The sequence below is a fragment of the Sus scrofa genome, chromosome 1 (assembly GCF_000003025.6).
Source record: "Sus scrofa isolate TJ Tabasco breed Duroc chromosome 1, Sscrofa11.1, whole genome shotgun sequence".
Taxonomy (NCBI): Eukaryota; Metazoa; Chordata; class Mammalia; order Artiodactyla; family Suidae; genus Sus; species Sus scrofa.
The window spans coordinates 68,487,927-68,512,090 of NC_010443.5; the positions used below are offsets into that span (position 1 = coordinate 68,487,927).

At 34.7% G+C, this 24,164-nt stretch overlaps 1 protein-coding gene across 7 annotated transcripts in view; it reads left to right on the forward strand.

Annotated features, from left to right (window-relative positions):
• GRIK2 (glutamate ionotropic receptor kainate type subunit 2) overlaps positions 1 to 24,164 on the forward strand; it is a 628,363-nt gene that overhangs the window by 435,841 nt on the left and 168,358 nt on the right. For all 7 annotated transcript variants that reach the window (XM_021073336.1, XM_021073356.1, XM_021073366.1 and 4 more), the window contains one exon: positions 3,225 to 3,431. In XM_021073336.1, coding sequence (XP_020928995.1) covers positions 3,225 to 3,431 — 207 coding nt within the window. The remainder of the gene's footprint in view (positions 1 to 3,224; positions 3,432 to 24,164) is intronic.

The following is a 24,164-nucleotide window of genomic DNA, read 5'->3' on the forward strand; positions in this document are numbered from 1 at the left end:
CTTTTACCTCTAGCAAATGCTGATGTGGAAATTTAAGACTATGTGAGAAATCAGTAAAGTTGCCCAGGAGAGTTTTATCATATTATTCATTGAACTCAGTATGTGGTACAGTAATTGCTTCTGGTACCATTTTTCTTTTCTTACATGAGGTTATTATTTATCCTTGTGCTTTGTGAAACAGAGAAAGAATCTAAAGGAGAGTCGTAACTCGATGTAAACTATCTTGTGACACAGTGTAGCTGGAGATAGGAATCGCAGCTGGAAAAGCGTGTCTTCTCAGAATTAAATATGGGAAGAATGATTTTAGACATTGTGGAGATCCATAAATACTAAATTATGCACTCAGACAGCATATTTTTTCCTAGTGATACAAAAACCTCTTTAAAAAATATATATCTAAATAGGTTTTTAATCTCACAGGGATCAAGAATTTTATTTGTCTATGACAAAGTTCCCTTATTAGCTGATAAGTGAAGAAAATCAAATTAACAGGTAGGATGGTTACTACAGAAAGCTGGATTAGTGAGATTTAAATAGCATAATATTTTTTGGAGTTTTGGCTCTGCTTTTGTACGTTGTGCATATACATCCTTCACATGATTCATATACTCTTAAGTAATCACTAACATTCATCTTTTTTTTTCCAAATGTTCAAGTGAGTTTGCATGAAAAATATACCATTAATATTTTGGAATGAAAATTTTAAATAGAGACAATGATGACTTAATAGCACAATTAGGGGAAAACATTTTTAGACGCTCAAGTTGCCACCTAAATCTGTTGGGCTTAAAATATGCTATTTTTACAAATTCCTGAAGTACTTCTATGTTAAAAACATGTGTTCTTACTTAAAAAGAAGATAATTTGTGATCTAGAAAATGAATTTTCTAGATTATGCATTTACTTTTATTCTTTTCTACAACATTGTTTTGATTGCATTGGTCAATGGTAGCTGCAATATTTTAGCCCTGTGGCTAATCTCAGTTGATTGAAAAAAATAACAAAGCTGTATGATGATACATATTAAATTATCTAATGAGCTCTGCGTAATTATGCATTTATATGGAATTTGGGAACAATCACCAGGAACCATTTAATGTGGGAAGTATAGTATTAAGGTAAATGTAGTCTGATTCCCTAGTTTGTAGGCTAGTTGTTGACCTTAGGCGAAACGCTTAACACTTCTGTTTCTTCATCTGTAAAACAGGCAGAAATATCACTGACCTCACATGCCTGTAATGAGGAATAAATAAATTAATCCAAGGAAAGCACTTAGAACAGGGCTGGGAAGTAAGTAGGTGCTTAAAAAATGTTAGATAAGACTACTCAGTGTGTGGAGCTTGAAAAATGGTCAATGTTTGTGACTTTCAGATCAAAAAGAAAACTCATCCATTTACTTGTAAATCAGAAACTAACTGAAACCAGTTAGTTAACCAGTATGAAGTTAATAGAGTTAATCTATTGTACCAGCATGCATCTTTTTCAGCTTATTTTCCATTATAGGCTACAAGTTATTGAATATAGTTCTCTGTGCTACAGAGTAGGGTCCTTGTTGTTTATCTATTTTATATATAGTTTACTGTGTATGTGTTAATCCCAAACTCCTAGTTTATCTCTCTTCCCACTGCTATTCCCATTTGGTAACCATAAGTTTGTTTTCTACCAAAATATTCTTTGGATTCCCGTATTAGCAGCCTGAAATTCTCTAGCTGTACTGCCTTCGTCAGGGGAACATAATGTGTTCATCTCAAGTTCCTAACCCTCTGTTCATAGGTTAGGAGCCTGAGGGTTTGCTACCACATAACCCTAACCACATAGGGGAACCTAGCTGTCTTCAATTTTTTAGAATGATGGCCCTCATGGCATGACTTGTTCTCTAGGGGTTGGGAAGAAGGTGACTGCATTATGGCTGGACTGGCTCAGCAGCCTCCTAAGCTTTTTCACTTTGCAGTGTCTTTCTTTAAGAGAGCAGCTTTCAGAAGCTTTGCCCATTGTCAAATAAGTAGTAGAGCCAACTGCACCCTGGTTTGTTTATAGCACAATCTGTCACACCATGCTCCACCTGCTCCCAATAAAATATGCTAATACATGGATTCTCTTAGCCCTCGGTTAAACATATGGTTTTTAATGGGGCCTCCTTCGCAGAGCCTTACAGGATTTGGCTCCTCACTTTTTCTTCATCCTCACCTTGTTCAACTAATTCCCTCATATATTGGGTGTGACTTAGCCATATTGATGGCTCTTGTCCTCTTCCTGGAACACTCTGGTGTCATATTGATCTGAGGCTTTTTACTGCTATGTCCTTGGCCTGAGATGTTCTTCTTTCAGATTTTCAAATGACTAGACTCCATCTTATCTTTTAGGTTCTAGCACATGTTTCATCTCCTTAGAAAAGATTTCCAGACATATTGCTCAGTTTTGCCTTATTTTCTCGTCTTGCCAAGTACCTTGAGGTCGTTCTATATCTTATTGCACTAGTTTATGTTCGTATACAATTTATCAACATCAGAAGTTATGTATTCTGTTTGTTTAGACATTTATTATTTGTTTCTTCTATATCATGAACATCATGACTCAGGACATTTCTCTTTTATGTAATGGAGGACTGGCTCATACTAAAAGCTCCATAAAATGTTGTTGACTGAATGCATAAGCACTTGGTAAATATTTGCTTCTTTTTCTATATTCTAAAGTAAGCTACTTCTTTTTCTCTGATAATTATGGTAGTTGTAGTTTTCATGGTTCTTAGGATAAAAGGTGGTAATGTATATAAAAGTCCCTAATCCAATTCTTAGCACATGGTAAGCAATTAAGTAATGACATTTTCCATTCTTTCAATAATAAACTGAAACAGCAAACCAGAAATTAATTATAGGGTATAATTCAAATTGGTGTATTGTGATCATGGTAAAATTATATCTTAATGTTATATAGCATATGTCACATTATATATAATTTATTGTATGTGATATAAGATGTGGCATAAGATATATATTTTTATTTTATAGTTGTGATGAAGTTATTATATTTAAATATTCTCTTGTGAGACATCAATATTATTTTCAAAGCAATCTGCCTTCTTGTATATTAATTATAATTAGAAGAAATTAAAATTGACTATTGTCCTAAATTGAAATGTTCTATCCTCTAAGGAAAGTTATATATTGTGATAGTGAGTTTCATGATTAACTGACACGTACTACCTTTGTGTTCACTGTTTCCAGGAGGAACCCTATGTCCTGTTTAAGAAGTCTGACAAACCTCTTTATGGGAATGACCGGTTTGAGGGTTATTGCATTGACCTCCTCAGAGAATTATCTACAATCCTTGGCTTTACATATGAGATAAGACTTGTGGAGGATGGGAAATATGGAGCCCAGGATGATGCCAATGGACAGTGGAATGGAATGGTCCGTGAACTAATTGATCATGTAAGTCCCTGCTCTCATATTTACTAACTTTGGGAGACTGCTAATAGATTTACTTTTTTATGGTTGGGGTGAATAATGTCAAAGAAGAGTAGCATATTTTAAGTATTTATTTTCCCCAATAGTGTTATTCAAAGGATGTATTATATATATATATTTAATGATTTTTGTTTTTTCTCATTATAGTTGATTTCAGTGTTCTGTCAATTTCTACTGTTCAGCAAAGTGACCCAGTCATATATATTTGTATATATTCTTTTTCTCACATTATCATCCATCATGTTCCATCACAAGTGACTGGATGTGGTTCCCTGTGCTATACAGCAGGATCTCATTGTTTATCCATTCCAAATGCAATAGTTTGCATCTGTTTTTTTCATTAAACTTACACAGTTTAAGGGGACGTATATAGTTCTATTAGAGAAAGATGTCTGTCTTAAATTAAATAGTACTTAGTGATTTAATATCTTGAAGTATATGGTTTTAATTTGCAAAATGAAATGTGGTTTAAAAATGATGAATTTCTTTTTCACTTTTATAATTCTAGTTTTCTAATCAACAGAGAGAATGGGTGCCATAAACTCTAAATTTCATAATAAAAATCCTGTCTACTAGGATAAGATACTTCTTATCTCAAGAGATGAGAGAAACCTATCCGTAAAAAGTCTAGATTAAGAAGTTCCCGTTGTGGTGCAGTGGTTAACGAATCTGACTAGGAACCATGAGGTTGCAGGTTCGATCCCTGGCCTTGCTCAGTGGGTTAAGGATCCAGTGTTGCTGTGAGCTGTGGTGTAGGTCGCAGATGTGGCTTGGACCTGGCATTGCTGTGGCTCTGGCGTAGGCTGGCAGCTACAGCTCCGATTGGACCCCTAGCCTGGGAACCTCCATATGCCGCAGGGAGCAGCCCTAGAAAAGGCAAAAAGACAAAAAAAAAAAAAAGTATAGATTAAGATACAGTATAAAAATAAAGCGAGGATATTAACCATATTGGAGCAGGAGGATAGACATTTTATTTTTTAATTCAATGACATGTTCTTTCTTGGTCAGGAAAGCATTATTTCATAATTTTTCAGGTGGTAGTGTCAATTAATTCATCTACTTGAAATAAATTTATCTTTTAAATATCATTACATTGTATTTGACTATGTGTTTGTAACATTTAAGCATATTTTGACATTTTCTATAATATTAAGTCAGTTAACTATGGATAAGAATTTTATAAAATAAAATTATTTTATTTAAAAAAAAGTGAGTTTTATCCTATGTGATCTTATGTGAATTGTATCTGAAATAAAAATTCTTACCTACAGAAATAGCAAACATAGGCAATTTTCAAAGTGTTTTGAAGATATTTTGCTATTAATTATAAAGTTCATTATCAAGAAAGAGAATAATGGAGATCTGTCTATCCATGTACTTACCTATCTTGTCAAGAAAGGGATATTATTCAATGACTAGTAAGTAAAATAACACAAACTAACATTAAAAAATTCCTTTTTCTTCAAATCTTCAAAATATTTATTATAATGATTTGGAATTTACTCAATAAGTTCCTAAAGTTATAAACTTGATCAATTATTTCTCACAAATTTTGCATATATGGGATATTTATATTTCAAATTTGTAAAATCTGTTGGAAGATGACCATGTATATATTTTGAAATCAGATATAAAACCTTAAATTATATGTTAGTTTCTCTTTACTAATATAGCAGTATCTATCAGAAACCTAATCCAAGCTGGTATAAGTAGTTTACTGGTTTTGGTTTGCATCTTTGTGAAGTTCAAAGTAGTGTGGCTGGATTTGGAGGTATCAAGGTTTAGTCTCTCTGATCTTTTGCCTCAATTTGGCTTTCATTTTTCTGTGTTTGTCTTACTCTTAGACATGTGTTTCACAATAGGTGGCAAGAACATTTGCTGCCAACTGTTCTAGATTAGCCATCCAGCTAGAAATATAGCACCTGGAACCTATAATTTTTATCAAACCTCCCAAATTTGGTTTTATTTGTCTGACCTATGTCATAAACTAAATCCTGAGCCATTCATCCTATTCAGAGGGAAATGGTATTCTCACTGGTTATCCTGGGGCCTATACGCACTCAAGAAACTAGGAGATAGGGACACCTCCTTTAAAAGCAGAGTTGGAAAACTGTAGGCTTTCAGAGGAAAACAGGGTGTTTATACCTGAAGAAAGTGAAATGGGTGCTGCACAGGCCAATGCAATGAATGCCTTTGTGCATATATTTGTGTTTGTAATTAACATTCTTTTCATTAAGCTTTTTGAAATTCAAAATTGATTAGAAGTTTTAGGTTTCTAGAATTTGTTTCTTTTTTTATTTCCTGCCTATATAATTCTTTAAGAAAACTACAGAGTAGAAAATTAAGGTTAGGATATATGCTTTAGAGTGATGGCTCTAAATGAAGGAATAGTTAGGAGGGTATTATCACTTTTTTCGATATTTATTTCTCAAAAAATTGTTGGTGTTGAGCTGAGACCACTGATGAAGACTTCAAGTTATTTATTTCATTTTTCTACTGCCATGCCAGTCACCTCACCTTCTGTATTTTCCTTGCTAGAGTACCGTCCTATGTCAGTATATGCTTTCTTGATGCTTTCTTCATGTCTCGTTGGCTTATCCTTGGTTTTTAACATGTAGTCACATTAAACTAGAATGAGGACTCTAGTCAGTGTATTTTTCTTTGTAGGACCTCCGCTTGGTTTGCATGTTCATGAAGATGCTAATCCCAATGTAAAGGAATAACTGAACTACTAATCAGATTAATACCCTGAACTTCTCCCACCTCCTACTTTTCTTAGATAAGTTATGAGAGATCTCCTCTCTCCTAACTTGATAACCACTTTCATACTGAAATTTCACCATTCTCTATCTTCAACTGTCATCTTTAGACCCATATATCTAAGCACCTTTGGTATATTTTCCACACAAGTGTCTCATAAGCACCTCAAAGTTCCAGCCTGAATTTATTATTTATATTTCTTGAATCTGTTCCTTCTGAGGAGTTTCCTGTGTCAGTACAGGGCATAAACAATTCAACAGGTTTCCTAAGTCAAAAATTTAGTAGTCGTTTTTGCATTATTTATTGAGGGTGCTTCTTAAATAATTCTGAAAACTACTCACTTCTCTCCATCTTCACTGTCACATGGATTAATTTCCCAATAAGAGAATTTTCCCTTCTAATCTGTTATCTATCTGTGTCATTCAGCTGGAGTCTCGTTTCAGAAAACGAAATCCGATCATGCCCCTCTTCTGCATAAAATTATTTAGTAATTTTCATTGTCCTAAAGATATAGGACTAACTACATAATGTATTCACAAGCCCTTCTCATTTGGTTATAGTTTATGTCCTCTGGAAATCTTTTTGACCCATCAGATCTACTCTCAGACCTTCTCCACTCTGATTTCTGTATTGGGAGATTGTTCTACCTAGAATAGATCAACAAGGATTCCCAGCCAAAAATCCAAAGGAAAGAGGAGAGTAAGGTCAGGATTTTATTTTCCTCCTTGCTCCCAGATATGTTGTCTTGGTCTGGCTTGGGTCCCCACATTGAATGTCATCGTTTCTCATGATAGCGGCTACTCTACACAAATCTCTTTCTTATTCTCAGTTGCAATTTGTACCCTATGTAGCTGTTTCTTCTGATCTTTGTGGGGGAGTACAGTTTAGCTGCTAATAGCCTTGGGTTCCTGCACTCTCTTAATATTCCCCTTTACCAGTAGTTCACAAGTGTGTCCCACAGCTTGCAGAATCAGTTTCACTTTCAAACTTGTTAGAAATGCAGATTTTTACTCTGCAGTGAAATCTGCCAATCTCTGTTTTAACAAGCCTTATTAATTAGATTCTGATGTTCCCTGAAATGTGAGAATCAATTAGCCCTTTTATATATAAACCCTGCTCAGTTATCTTCATTTGAGTGGGTATCTGTTTTCTATTGAGACCCTAACTGGCACACCTTTTTAATATTTTCATCTATGCTGCTCTCTCTAGCCACCTACATGTGAACTTTTTGCAGCCTTCTTCTCCTTTGCCTCCAAGTTAGTTTTGTCTTGTAGCACTCTCCTCAACCCCTATCCAGCTCACCTCATCTGAATTATTTTTACTTTGTTTCAGAAACACCCCACCCCAGGAAGCCCACCTGCTATGTATCTTTCTACTTACTTGCATGTAAATTATATAGAAGTCATATTATCAATCAGGGCTACTTTAGTTACAAATGTATGAAACATAGTTAAATATAGCTTAGACAAAAAATATGTTTTTTAAAAAGCCTTACATTACTAAAAGCATCCAATAGTGATTTTCACTTCAAGCATATTTGGATCCAAGGTCTTAAAGTAGGCCATCTCTTTCACTGCTTTGTTATCTCTTGGCTTTAATCTCTTCTCTGTAGGTGTTATCCTTAAACACTTTCCACATGGTGACAAACGTGATTCAAGGTGGTTCTAGGCTAGTGGTTCTCAACTAGGGGCATTTTTTTTTTTTTCTCCAGAAGACATTTGGCAATGTTGGGAGCTATTTTTTATTGTCACAACATTAGGAGGTGGGGGAGATGCTGCTACTGTTTATCAAATAAAAGCTAGAGATGCCAGCCTCTAAAAATGCCAAGATAGTCCCTTATGACAAAAAATTACTTATCCCAAATATCAACAGTGCTCAAGTTGAGAAACTCTCCCCTATGCTTATCTGGTTCTTAGAGTTCTCCTTTTGAAAGAGATAGAGGCTGGTCTCCTTTTGCCAAAGATTCAGCAAGATATATGACAGGGTGTTGGATTGAGGTGGGAGGGACATCAGCTGGACCAGCTTGGACCATGTGCCCATCTGTGAACTAATCCCTAAGGCTGGGAGAGAAAGTGGCTATTGGAATGGCCAGACCTGGATCATACCTCTACATCTGAAATGATGTGATAGAGTCACAAGTTAGAGGGAGCCCAATCTGAATTACAATTGTATGGACACTTACAATTTGTATGGACACTTGGGGTCAGGGGCAAGTAATATTTATTTTATACCAGCTATGTGCCAGACCATTTTCTATATTTTCTAGGTCTTACCTGTTTAAATAGAATTAGAATTACCATTTTATTCAGGTGTTATGATGGGGAAATATAATTAAAAATAAGATCTTCTCTCAACCCAGAAAACCTCTCCACAAGGGTACAAGAAAAAGAAAATAATTTTCATATTGAATGGCATTACACTGGAATGTGATGTACACTATAGGCAATTTGTTAGAGTGCAAAAACAGAAGGAAATATCACCCTTTTGTACAGCTAAGCTGACAAACCCATTACATACATGTTCTCAAGGTAAACAATAATTAGTCCTCAAGAAGTCTTTAAAGCACCATTTATTACATGAGTTTGTATTAGATTTAGCTGGTAACTGTGGTGACTGTCTGTGTTGGGTAATTGGCTTTATCCAATAGAAAAATAAGCTTCTCGGATTTCCCATCATGATTCAATGAAAACAACCCTGACTAGTATCCATGAAGATGCGGGTTCGATCCCTAGCCCCACTCAGTGTGTCAAGAATCTGGGTTTCCAAGAGCTGTGGTGTAGGTCACAGATGTGGCTTGGATCCTTCATTGCTGTGGCTGTGGTGTAGGCTGGCAGCTGCAGCTCTGATTCGTCCCCTAGCCTGGAGCTTCTTTATGCCGTGGGTGTGGCCCTAGAAAAAAAAAGAATGAAAAAAGAAAAAAAAAGAAGCTTCTCATGTCTTTATGACCACTGGTAAATTTTAGGCACTCACTAAAGTTAGATTCCTACCCTCCCACAGAAACTTCAGAAACTTGGAGATAGGATGCCTTCTTTCTTGGTTATTTTATTTCAAAAATACACTTTTCCAGATCCTTGAGAAAGGTATCCCCTATGGGAAGCCTGGCAAGAGACTTAGCTAACTTTTAAAGATTTATGTACATTTCAGAGAGCGAGAGAGGGAGAAGGAGCAGACTTCGTATTATAAGTTTTCTAAAGTAAATGTTGTAAGAAAAAAGGAGGAGTCTTTTCCATTATTTTAAACTGGGAGAAATGAGTCTCTTCTGTTTAACTTGTATTTGCCCTTACAGTTGCACGTATGTTTATTTTAGTAGTAGCTGGTCTTACCACCTTCTTCTCTCTCCTTCTTGAAAGGACCCTCAGTGTATAGAGTTTGATATGATCTTTCAAATTCATTAGAGTCTAACCAAGGACTATTCTTGGTGGTACAATATTAAGACAGAACCTCAGAAAGTTATTAGGAGAAAGTGGCTCCCTGAGGCATTGTTGGTCCTTGGAAAATGACAGGTCCTGCCCCTGAAAACAATTTCCTCTGCTATCATTTTCACAACAAGGCTACACAACAGACAGATGTGGGTTCAAATCCTAATTCTTCCACTGTGTAGTTTTGTGCCATGGGCACATTTAAACTCTTTAAGCCTGGTTTTTTCAAAATAAAATAGAGATAATATATTAATAATTAGGAATTTATATATATGTATATACACACATATATATGTGTATGTATTTCCTCATACAATGTCTGACAAATAATAAATAATCAATAAATGGAGACATAACTTATAAGTTCAAACTCTTTATCTTCTTACTTATTCCATCTTTCTACTATAATGTTTATGTGTATTCGTATTGAAAACTAAAAACATTTTGACATTCAATTAATTTTGTATTGAATTAGTAAAATCAGTGTTAAGTTTTAATGCAAAATTTATTAATTGAAATCTTCAGTGTTCAAATATCTCAGTGCTTTCCTACCTAATCTCATATGGCCACACCCACAGCATATGGAAGTACCCCAACTAGGGGTCGAATCAGAGCTACAGCTGCCAGCCTACACCACAGCCATAGCAACACCAGATCTGAGCCTCATCTGAGACCTATACCACAGCTCGTGGCCGCAATGGATCCTTTAACCCACTGAATGAGTCCAGGGATTGAACCTGCATCCTCATGGATACTAGTCGGATACTGAGCCACAATGGAAACTCCTAATATTATTTTCAAATAAAATCATTATTGGAAAAATAAAAATTTTTGTGGATCTCCTTATATTATTTTATGACTTGGTATTGTCAAAATATTTTTGGATCTCCTAATACTTATTTTATGATGGTATTATTATTTGAGTTATATCGCATATTTGAGTTATATTGATTGAATGTTAATAGTTTATTTTCCTTGCTTGAATCCTTTAAATCAGAACTTCTCAAATACATTTTTTTAAAAAATTAAAAATTTCCAGAAATTCATTCTTTGGTATATTTCATGACATGTTGGGTTTTTTTTTTTCTTTTTTTTTGTCTTTTTGTCTTTTTGTCTTCTCTGGCGCTGCACCCATGGCATATGGAGGTTCCCAGGCTAAGGGTCTAATCGGAACTGTAGCCACCAGCCTACACCAAAGCCACACAGCAACGTGGGATCTGAGCCGAGTCTGCGACCTACACCACAGTTCACGGCAATGTCAGATCTTTAAGCCACCGAGCAAGGCCAGGGATTGAACCCGCAACCTCATGGTTCCTAGTCAGATTTCGTTAACCACTGAGCCACGATGGGAATTCCAGTTATATTTCATGAAATGTCAATAGTATGTCCCACTACAGAGGCAATAAGGGAGCAATGTATGAAGTTTTTCCTTAATATAGATGATATACTCTTTTTAATATTTTAGCTCTAAGAAGTCTTTTCCATCAGGCTGACCATTATTTGAGTTTTTATAATGTATGGTGACTGGGGCCATTCTATTTAAAATTGTTGGGCAGCTGTAAAAGCTGAAAATTTTTGTGACTCATCAAACTGATTAAAATCTAGATCAGGACACTATTTTACCATAGCAGTTCACTATATCCACAGTCCTCTGTGTTGTGTTCTCTACATGGTCATATTCATTTGTTTCAAATATTACGGAAGACACCTAGGAGACACAAAGAATAGAATTGAAGAAAGTGTTCAACATTCTAGAATATTTATCGAAAGAATGACGCAAATGGCCCAGGGTGTTCCACAACAAATATTAAACTCAAGCATGATGCTCCTTAGAGAAAATGCTACATACTTTCCAAATGCTTTTATTCTTCTGTTGTCTTCCAAGGGTCCCAATGAAAGTGTCTATTCAAGCCCCAAGGAAAGAAAGAAACAGTGACATATTTTCCTCAGGAAATTAAAGCATCCTAACTTTTGTATAAAATTTTATGAAACATTTGGTCAAGATTTTCATTCTTGCAAACCAGCTTAGCTATTGAACCTGACATAGTAGAAGAGTACACAGAAATTTACTAATGCAACCCTTGTGTTAAGTTGGGCACACATTTTACTTGTAGCTTTGGTCTGTGTATTCATAATGGCTAATAACTCATTTGTGGGCTCATGAGACAATTGTTGTATGTTATTCATAAATCCAGCTAGAGTTATTCATAAGCATGAAGGGAAACACCAAAACTGCAATAAGTTAGCAGCACATGTTATTATGGGACTACTTAAGGAGACAGGGGCAGTTGAATTACTTTCCAGTCTCTGGTGATGTTTGCCTTGGCAGTGGAAAACTTCAGAAAGATTTATGCTTGTAAATAACCATATATAAGTTAATAAAGGGATGTCAAGCAGTATGTCAAATTTCTGTGAAGATTGAAAATAGATCTCAGACCTGTCCTTACCTTCCAGTTACCAAACTAGTTCAGACACTGGCCACCTCATTGTGTCTTTATTATGTACTTCCTGCCTCTTCTTTATGAAACCACCTACATAATAGAGTCAGATTCTTCTTGTGGAGTTCCCTTGTGGCACAGTGGGTTCAGGATCCACTGTTGTCACTGCAGCGTCCTGGGTTGCTACCATTGTACAGGTTCGATCCCTGGCCTGGGAAGCTCTACCTGCTGTAGGCGCAGCCAATTAAAAAATTAAATAAATAGAGTCAGATTTTTAATCACCAAAGTCTTCTCAGAGCTATCTCACTCAAAGTACTGCAGAGATACTGATAGGTTATAGTATTCAGTTTTAAGTACTCATGTTGACCTTTCATTTATTTCTTACTGTCCCCTGCCACCTGATGGTTCATGCAGTTTTTAAGCTCTCTCACCTTGTCACCTGTTTAAAGTCCGCCTCCAGGGTTTCATGTTGGAATTCTTCTCAACAGGGCTTTTCCTGAAAGGGCCCACTTTTTTGAACCCGTACTTTTGGTGCCTGATCATAGACACTCTTTGCTACTTGAAATTTTTCGTCCTTTCATCTTTGCCAGAGACTAAGTCCCAGCTGGAGACAGATTTCCAAATGCCCTTAATCCAGTGATCTGCAGGGGGCTTCTCTGATCTGTGTCATAATGCTGATAAAATGTATGAGGGAATACTGTGTACTCATAGTCCTCTGATTTACAATTATTTCTTAATTGCAAATCTGGTGATGTGGGTGCTATATCTCTACTTATTTGCCTATGTTGTATAGACTTGAGAAAGTTTTTTTGTTTGTTTGTTTTTTTCTGTCTTAAGATCAGTTTTATCACCTGTGTTGTGGGACTAAGGATACTCACTCTCAGAATGATGTTGTGGATTAAATCTTAGTAGCTGAGTGTTGGAGCAGCACTGTAGCCATGTTTAACTTAGTCAGATACATCAGTGGGGCAAAGATGGGGGATGGATGGGAGAGACACAGAGAGGGGGAGAAAGACAATGACAGGAAGAAAGATGAGTTTAAATGTTGTTGGACAGCCATGCTGAAGCCACTGTAGGTCTCATGATTTACTGCATAAAAGCTCCTGGCACAGATGGATACTCTTGTGTACACAGAAAAAATGAAAAAAAAGAAAAAAAGAAAATCTAACTTCTAGTCAAAAACTGCTAATGAATCTGGTGTGCAACTATAGGATTAGAATTCAGTTTTATAGCTGGACTGTTTAAGGAGTCTGAATCACATTTGAGAAGCTGACTCTAACTTAGAACATGACTATATCATACCGGTCTTAGTGTATGACCCGGTAAATAGGAATACTCAGGACAAGTAGATGATGATGTGATGATGATGATTACTATTATTACTGTTAATTTATCCAAAGGGGTCCCATGTATTTTCTTTCCTGACGCTTTATCTTAGCTATTAAACAGTATGAGTTTGATTACGATTAAACCATAGGATTATATCGAAAACAAATAATTGACAGTATACCTGACAAGTTATAGTATTTTCAAAGAAAAGGGGCATTTTTTTATCATTACAACAGAAAATGAGAGATTTTTTAAAGCCATATTCTCAGTATTTTTAACCTCATTATAATTGTTTACATTAGACTATGAAAAGTGTTTATTTGTTGCTTAGCTCTTTTAAAGATGACAAAGAGCTTTACAACTTCTTTCCTTTTTAAAAAGTCTTCTCTTTAATATCAGTAACTCTTTGTGGTTGGTAAGAGAGTTGATTAGTCAATAGAAACTTTTTTTTTTCTTTTTAATGAAGATTTTTTAATAACTTCAAGTGCTGTTGAAATTTTAAAAGCAAACAAATACTGCGCATTTGCCAGATTAAAAAAAGAGTGAGAAATATTCTGTTTTCAGTTTGTGAAAGAACCATGGCAAAGTGAGAAAATCTATTAGTATCTAATTCCCTCTTATTTTATATAATTTTCAAGAAGACCAGTGATGCTATGGTTTTCCAGCTGCATGAACGCTTCCCAGCATGCTGCCTCCGCAACACAATTGGTGTTTAACACCATCAAGCCTTTTATGATTCATAAATGAGTCTTAGAGCACGTAACTGTACTTTACTTTGCCTCCTGATTGTCCTTCTGTTGTACACTAGGGAGAAAATCAAACATTTGTTTTTTGACGAACTTATAAAGTCTCTAGGTATTATCACAAAAATGTAAAGGCTAAGTCAAAAAACAGTTTCTACTCAATGGGAATTGACTTGTGCCATAGCTTTCAATTTTGATAGCATGGCCTCTCAACTTTGCATTCTAGTGGAAGCTTTCTAGTATTTTTGGTTTAAAAATTGAATACTGATAACATGCCCATTATTTTTTAATTTTAGGAAAAATAAGACAGAGAAGTACAAATTTCTTTATAATTTCCCGTAACCTCAAAGTGGCAACTCTTAGCATGTTTGTTGACTTTGCTTCAAATTTCTTTCTTTTAATATAAAAGTTATAAAACATTACAGGTAATACTGAAGTTCCTTACCATAAAATTTCTCAAGTTAATCACTTCCAAATCAATTACAGAAAATAAAATTGTGTTTTCCTCATCCCTTCCCACTTACAACCACTGTTGAGTTTGTTATTCTCCTGGTCCATTTTGTATAAATTTCTCAGTAGTATTTGGTACTAGAAATATACTGTTTTCTATTTTACCAGTCTCTACTGAGAGAGACTCAAGTTATCTCCAGTGTTACACTATGAAAATGAATGCTGTCATCATCTTGTCTTGTTGCCTTATCTCCTAGAGCACCTGTGCAAGGGATGTACTAGAAAGGAATTGTTGCTCAGAGTTTATGCGTATTTCAATTTCACTAGATACTGAAAATAATGTTCTCCAAATTGTTTTACCAGTTTACATTTCCATCAGTGGTTTAAAAGAATTTCTTTTTCTCTGCAAAATCACTAACTTAAGATTCTCACTGTTTGAATTTGGTCAGTCTATAGACACGAAGAATCTCATTGCTTTAGTTTATAATTCCCTTTTTACCAGCCTCTTCTCTCTCCGTCCATATTCATTGATTTTTTAGTTTCTCCTTTTTTAAATTTCCCATTTGTTTTCTTTGCCTTTCCTTATTGGTACATAGTAATTTCTTATATTTTCTGAATACTAATAAGGCAATATTTTTCCTAGTTAGGATTGTGTCTTTTAATTTGTTAAAGTATGTGAGTGTTATATGTATGCTATGTGCTTGTGTTTGTGTCTGTTCATATAGAAGTTTTAAAGTTTGTCATATTTACTTATTTTTTATTTATAGTTGTGATGTTTTTATTTCTATTTTGAGGAAATTCTTCCTTAACTGGCACTCATCGAGATATTCTATTATTTAAGAGTCCTAATGATTTTGTTTTTCAAATTTATTTCTTTTACCCACCTGCAATTTGTTAAGTCCGCACTATTTGCACTTCAACCTAAGTAAAAGTCTGAGTTCCTTCCACTTTCCTCATGAAGATAGACCACCAAATAGTCCAGGCCAGACATATTTGTTAATAATTTTCCTTTCTCTGAAAAAAAAAGCAACTTAGAAAGCAATTGATTTTTACTCTCAATGAGAAATTAACAGATATTTGAGCTAGGTGTTAGGAAGGGTAACTGACACATTAAAAAGGGCTGATATAGTTCCCTGTAACTGAACTTTTTTCTCAAAGTGGATTTAAAGAGCAAGTTGTCGAAGGTGGAAATGTACTGTCAAATAGTTCAGAGACAAAACTATAGAAAAATTACTCCAGAAGCAGGAGATCACAAACCAGTGTAATTTTGATATATATGTGATGCTAGCAACCACGTATTTAATGTCTATTCTGGGAGAGACACTGTTAACTACAGCATTAACAATATATCTTAAATATAATGGTTTTTATTTATTTTTTCAAAACGCAATAAGGCATGTTATTAAATTTTTCCTTTAATATTAGTGTAATAAAGAATTTCTTCTCCCTCTTTGTAGTTTCATAGTAACTAACGTTGAGTTTATGTTTAGAAACATTTGTTTTTAAATATAAAAGTTTTTTTAAAAAAAGCTTTAACATTTTGATATAGTATCAATATTTTTAAAGTAAAATATTTCCCTAATAATGACTTTTTGGTAATTTGCTCTTCAGTTGTAATAAAACAAAATCAGCATTAAGGATTATTTTATTTTGTGATTATATAATAATTTGTTGCCTAAATACTCACAGGGATGTGACTGAGTTCTTCAAATATGATTCTTGAACTTAAAATACATAAAATATTGGTAAAATAAATGTTTCAGACATAAATATTAAGAGGTAAAACAGCACAAGCTGTAATTTAAAGTTTAAGAGAAAGTAAAATGTGGAGTTCCCATTGTGGCCTAGTGGAAATAATCCGACTAGGAACCATGAGGTTGCGGGTTCGATCCCTGGCCTTGCTCAGTGGGTTAAGGATCCGGCCTTGTCATGAGCTGTGGGGTAGTTCGCAGATGCAGCTCCAGTGTGGCGTTGCAATGGCTCTGGCATAGGCCAGCAGCAACAGCTCCAACTGGATCCCTAGTCTGGGAACCTCCATGTGCCGTGAGTGCAGCCCTAAAAAGACAAAAGGTAAAAAAAAAAAAAAAAAAAAAGAGGAAGTAAAATGTTACATTGGGATTATAGATATAGATGTATAGAAACTCCTGTACATCAGTCTCATACAGCAGGGCATTGAAACTTTTCCTGGACATATAACAGGAAATGCTTCTCCAAAAAACAAAAATCTTTTTAAATGCTTCTTAAGTGAACAGAGGAAAACATATTAGAATGAAGAAGACATGAAGATGGGAATTTGATGACAAAGCATTGAATAAAAATGAAAGCAGAAAAATATATTAAGGTTAATAAGCATATTCTGGAAGAAAATTTCCCACTTAAGCAGATAAAAAATCTAGAATTACTTGAGTTCAATGATAAGAAATTTGTATTTGGTAGTTCCCATTGTGGCTCAGTGGTAATAAACCGACTAGTATCCATGAGGACGTGGGTTTGATTCCTGGCCCTGATCAGTGGGTTAAGGATTCAGTGTTGCCATGAGCTGTGGTATAGGTTGCAGATATGGCTTGGATCCTACATTACTGTGGCTGTGGCACAGGCCGGCAGTTGCAGCTATGATTCAACCCCTAGCCTTAGAACTTCCATGTGCCATAGGTGCGGCCCTAAGAAGAAAAAAAAAAGACCAAAAAAAATATTAAGTTTGTATTTGATTTAGAGAGTGAATTTACAGTGACACTAGTGAAGCAGTGGGCTAGAAAACACGTTTACCCGTGGTATATGGCATTATTTAATAATAAACACTGATTTGCATCTATTATATTCAGAAAAGCAGAATAAATGTAGCTGAAAACAGATATAAGTAAATGTGGCTTTCAAAAGTAGTATTTTCTTTAGAACATAAAACAATAAGAAAACAAAGTCCTAAACAAAACCAAAAAATTTTAAAAGTACAACCATAGCATGAATTTTCTTAATAGAATAAATGTCACTTCTTTGTTAACTGTGACTGGATTTTCTCTTCACATGTGTTATGGACATTGCTTTTCAAGGTAAATTTGAATAGTAGAAATAATTCAGTTTCAGAAAATTGTGTGCTTCATGATATCCCTAAATGGGAGTATGATTCAATAATAGTAACAGCATTTTTGTGTTTGTCACAATTTTAGACACTGAAAATATAAAGATAAGAATCTCCTAGGTGAGATAGGCGTGTAAATAATTTTTATATACTTCAGGTAAAGCAATAATAGAGATATTCCAAAGATATTTTTTGGAAACTAAGGAGTATCCATCTAATCCTGTCTGGGAGGAAAAGGATCAAGGAAGTCTTTAAGCTTAAATTGTAAGAAAGTGACAGATGCTTTATACAATACACTATTTTCAGTGCTGCAGTTGATTTAATTTTAGCATGTAGTTCTACCTGAAGGTTGTTATTTTATATAACATTACATGTGACTAAAGCAGTGAACTACAACTTGGTCAGGTTCATTTAAATGCATTGCAGTTCAATTTAAGATAACTCTGCTGCGATTCAGAAAATTTTGAAGACAGGGTTAACATAAAGTGAAAAAGATTTCTACATCTCTGCCTAATAGTTTTATTTTTATTAAGTAAGGGCAATCTATTGAGAATGCATTTATTTGGTAGTATGTAATTATACAAACATTTATTGTTTTCTGATAAAATCAGATGTCTTCACCCATATAATTTCCTGACCATTCTTCCTTCCTTCCTTCCTTCTTTTTTTTTTTTTGCTTTTTAGGCCTCACCTGTGGCACATGGAAGTTCCCAGGTTAGGGGGTCGAATCAGTTGCAGTTGCCGGCCTACACCATAGCCACAGCATTGCCAGATCCTTAACCTACTGAGCGAGGCTTGGGATTCAACCCACACCCTAATGGATACTAGTGGCGGTTTGTTACCACTGAGCCACAATGGGAACTCCCTCCTGATCATTTCTAATTACATTTAAGGTTTTATGGTTTCTCTGGGACATTCACTTGGCTCAAGCCATTGAAGGGAAGTTTATTTTTCATATTTTTAAATATGACATTTCTGATCAATTTTTTTAACATTACCTAACTTTGATTATTGGAAGACCAGAGGTATTGTCTATGGGATGTATTCAAGTACAAATATATTTACTTGTTTATGTGGTAATATTTACTTTAGTATTAGATAATATAAAACTATCTTTTATTGGAGGTCCCATCGTGGCTTAGTGGTTAACAAATCCAACTAGGAACCATGAGGTTGCGGGTTCCATCCTTGGCCTTGGTCAGTGGGTTAAGGATCTGGTGTTGCCATGAGCTGTGGTGTAGGTTGCAGATGCGGCTCAGATACCATGTTGCTGTGGCTCTGGCGCAGGCTGGCAGCAACAGCTCTGATTAGACCCCTAGCCTGGGAACCTCCATATGCGGTGGGTGTGGCCCTAGAAAAGACAAAAACAAAAACAAAAACACGCTTTTATATTATTTTTTATTTTTTTCCATGGAAATAATTACCTTCAATACTTTATAATATGCTATACTCTTTTTGTTCACCTTAGATTTTTTTAACAACATTTAGATTTCAGATATTCTCTCTAATATCACTGCTTTTTTTTCAAAACATGTGCTTCTTCAGGCTTCTCTCTCAGTTATAATATAAGCTCTGGGAGACTTAGCCCAATGCATAATACACAGTAGTGTTTTAATGAATATTTGTTAAATAAATCAATCCTACTTGTGCATCGTTGTCAATTTGGCCAACTCCATTTACAAAACTACTTATAAAGAGGATGATGATTCAAATAAATTTCCCCAAACGTCATATTTTGGCTATGCCTTGTCTCCTGCATGCAGGTCTCAGTGCCTTCATTGAGACAGGAATGATTTCTTGTTCCTCTTGGTATCTTCCATAGCACCCACTGTAGGGTGTCACATACGGTGGAGATGGTCAATACATATCTGCAGCATAAATGAATGGATATAAATTGCCCATCTAGCCTTTACTCCTCTTCATTCTAGGGGACTCCAATAAACTTCACATCACTCCTGCGAGTGCTCTAAGCCATAGCTATAGTATCATCACAGATTACTTTGGGGGAAAAACAAAAAACAAAAAAACTTGGGTAAGATTGTTGAACTTTATGAGAAGTTAGAATTTTAAAACAAAGAAATTAGTCATAGCTACAGAACAATAGATAAAGGGATTCTGGAACACTAAATATGCCCAATGTCAACACATAAGAAAGTCATTTTCAAGTGTCTCTTAAACAAATACTGTCAGATATATCAAATAATATATGATGAAATAATAGGAGGGCATGAGTTATAGGAAACACATAGGGTAAGACACTTAGAGAAAGTAGGTAGCTTTGTACTTCTATCCCGCAAAATAATAGGTACACAAAAGTTAAAATTATCACAATTATATTTGTATAAGTTAAATGAAATTTGATTACATATGATGCTATCAAAAGATGGTTTGTCCTCAGGGTAAAAGTGGAATAGAAATACTGTGTGCACTGTAAGCAAAGAGTCATCAATATAAAAGTAACAATTTTAACATCAGCTTGTTAAGAGCACACGTCATCCTGGTCATCTGAGAGTTTATCTTTTAAGCACCTTAATGGAAATTTTTTGAATGGAAATATTTCTAGACTGCAGTGCATGTATTTCATTCTTTAAAACTGAAGTGCAGTGAACATAATCCTAACTCCAGTTGAAAACTTTGTATCTGTCAATGCTTTTATGATAATTTTATACTTTACATACCTTACAGTCACCCAGCAATGTGAAATTCATGTCTACCACCCTTTTTCCTATGGTTTGTGCTTAAAATGCTACAAACAGTTGTGCAGTAATCTCTTACTTTTTGACTCTCTTCCCTTTTTCACAGGTTCAAATGATTGAACCTTGCTGATTGGTTCATCTTGCCCACATCCACCCCCTCCAAATAATCATGTATTTCCTTCACATTGTATCTGCCCTTATCTTCTTCAGCTTATTTCCTTTTATCTTTTTATTTCATTCCAGACTTCCTGACATACATTTTTACCTGCTTTCCTACACAAATCATTACACAGACTAGATAAATTTCATATCTATTTCAACCAGCATTTAAATAATTTGGAAGTCAATGTTTTTAAATATATGTTGATAATAAGCTGAAATCCTGAACTGTGCTTCATGAACTGAGGATGAAATTAAGTTAAACATGTTTAAAACTGACAAGACTGCTCAGCAGATCCATGCATACAAACCAGTGATTCTGTAGTGGAGACCTCCTGATTCTGGGCTGGGCCCTTAGTTACACGAGTCCCCAATCCTTATTATGCAGTTATTCAGGCGTTATTGAGCTAACTAAACACAGGGGATTGATTTTGAAACCAGAATGTTAATTTTTATGTGAGTGTAACAGGGATCAGTGCTTCCCAGAGTTCTTATTCCTATTTCATGGGTGCAAATAAAAACCAACTTAGAAATCAGCCAAATTAGACATCAAAAGACAATGCCTAGGTAATCAGATCTTTTTCTTGTGATCTGGTGATATTTCTAAGTACTAATACAAGGCATTAAGAATCAGAGCAACCTTTCTTGGGGATAAAAGCTCACATCTACTATTTTTCTCGTTTTGTTATCTCAAGGATATTACAGTATAATTAAGCTATTAGTTTTTATTATTTTATTTTATTTTTATTTTTTGTCTTTTCTAGGGCCGCTCCTGCGGCATATGGAAGTTCCCAGGCTAGGGTTCTAATCGGAGCTGTTGTCACCAGCCTACCCCACAGCCAGAGCAGCACGGGATCCCAGATGCGTCTGCGATTTACACCGCACAGCTCACGGCAACGCCAGATCCTTAACCCACTGAGCGAGGCCAGGGATTGAAACTGCAACCTCATGGTTCCTAGTCATATTTGTTAACCACTGAGCCATGACGGGAACTCCAAGCTATTATTTTTTAAAGAAGCAGTTCCTTTTTTTTGATTAGCTTGATGAGAGACTTAACAATACATTGATAATCTCCCATAAGATAGTTTTGTTTTTATCATCTAAATTTGGTTCCTTTTTCTTTTTTCTTGACTCCTGTCACTGAATTAACATTTTGTCTTTTCCAAAATAATGACATCTATTTTTATTTTTAAAAATTTTTTAATTTTTTTGTCTTTTTTTAGAGTTGCAACTGTGGGCATATGGAGGGTCCCAGGCTAGGGGTCGAAGCAGAACTGTAGCTGCCAGCTTGCAACACAGCCACAGCAGTTCGAGATCCAAGCATGTCTGTGACCTCTACCACAGCTCACGTCAATGCCAGATCCTTAACCTACTGAGTGAGGCCAGGGATCAAACTCATGTCCTCATTGATACTAGTTGGGTTTGTTAACTGCTGAGCCACGACGGGAACTCCTCTATTTTTTTTTTTTTTTAATTCTAACTTGATTTTTATTTAATGACACAAATAAGCCATTAATACTGTTATTTTGTATAATCAGCATTTATATTGAACACATTTACCACATCCATTTATTTTATTCTTTTATTCTCTGTTCCTTCTTATATTATAGAACTCTGTGGGATCATACTTTTTTATAGAATAATATACTTTAGTAATGGATTTCTGTTGGTAGTAAATTCTTTCTCTTACTACATCCTTTTTTTTTAATGTCTTCATTTCACCCTCATTCTTGACAGATGGTTTTTCTGATATGCAATTTTGTTAATAGCTATTTTTCTCAGTGACTTTATTGTTGTTCTCGTGAAGTTAGCAACATAATTGTTATTCAATCATATTTTCTTATCTTTCCTCTGGCTGCTTTTAAAATCTCCCTATCTATTTTTGGCTTCATTATATGACTCTGAGTTCCCATTTACTTATCTTGCTTAGCGTTGTACATTGACAATCTACATAAACATGCATGGCATTATCAACTCTAGAAAATTCTCTGTCATTATTACTCTTCATGTATTATCACCTTTTGGAAATCTGATTATATTTATTTTGAAACTTCTGTGTCTTTTAAACTCTATTTTCCTACTTCTTTTTCTCTGAACACAAACACACACACACATCTTTTTTGTTACTCTTGCTTACAAAAAGCTAATGTTTTAAAATATAGTATAATGATTTCTCACCTTGGGATCAACATTACAAATAAAAATGTAATAAGTCAATATTTAGAAGTCAAAATTTAAGAAAAAATGTTTAGACAAATCAGTTAATTATGTAAATAATATTAGGTTGAAACATGAAATTGTCTTTTTTATAGATTAAGATGAAATACCACAAATTTCGTATGACCCAAACAGTACATTTTCTCCACTCATTATACCATTTAAAGGTTGGCAGACTCTTTTTTACCTTAGGATTTAAATATATAATCTTAATCTAACAGCAACACTAGATCCTTTAGTTATAAGATAATTGTGGCAAAAATTCCTTTCTGATGTTTCACAAGCTTCCTTAAGGCTCCAGGTCTAAGGAGAACTGATAACATAATGAGTCTAAATGATTAAAATGTGATTTCTTACAAAAACAAAACACAGAAAACCTCATTCCTAAAGCACTTTTCAAGGCCGCATTTTCTGACTGTGCCAGAGGCCTGTCACTATTGTTTAAACCTTGGCAAAGTTCAAAGAGAGCTCATCAATGCACAGTGAGAATTAATGTGCACCACTCATGACCCTGCTGAGACCCTTTGTTAAAACAGTCAATTTCTATGCTGTTTGTAAGGTTGTGCAGTTGTAATCCCTGGATAACTGCCAGGAATAGCCCTAGTAACAAAACAACCAGTGTCCTTCTCTTTTCAAATCAGTCTGTCATGGTGTAAAGAATTTTTTGAATTATGATGAATCTTATTGCCAGCCAGTATTTTATAGGTCATTCTAAGACCCAAAGTAAATGATATTACTTTTATGTATGTGCTCTCATAGATGGATTCATTGCCATGCATCTCTTTACATAAATGATTTATGTTATAGGCTGTCATAATAGGTGAGGTTGAAATTTCTAATTAAAACAGAATATGTAGTATGCATACAAATAATACTAGTGTTCTGATTGTTCTCATATTGCTTCTATATAAATCATGGTGACTTTTTGAGTGTTTTTTAAGACAAGTAAATTTTACCTTCACAAGTTTTTCAAGTTATCCGTGTAGTATTACAAGTACACATCCTCACACATGTTTATATATATTTATATATACATACAGTATATATGCCTAATAATGTATATAAATAGTATATACATATATATGTGCATACTAAGAAGACTTTTAAAGAAATAAAAATATCTGAGTAAAAAAGCAGATATTATTTGAATGAATTAAGATTCAGTGTGTTGTCAAGGACGATTCCTCATGTTTAAATGTCACTATGAACTTGGTTAATTTAGTGAAGATTTGATCACAGCTTCATTTACTATCCTCGCTGAAATCTATTCTTCCATTCATCACTCCTTAATACATTTTCATTTTATGTTGAAAGATAATCAGTCCATCAAATATATTTGGTATTTAAAAAGCTTTATAATTATAACCAGTAGAATAACTTTGTAGTCAGTCAGATTTCCAAATCCCCTTC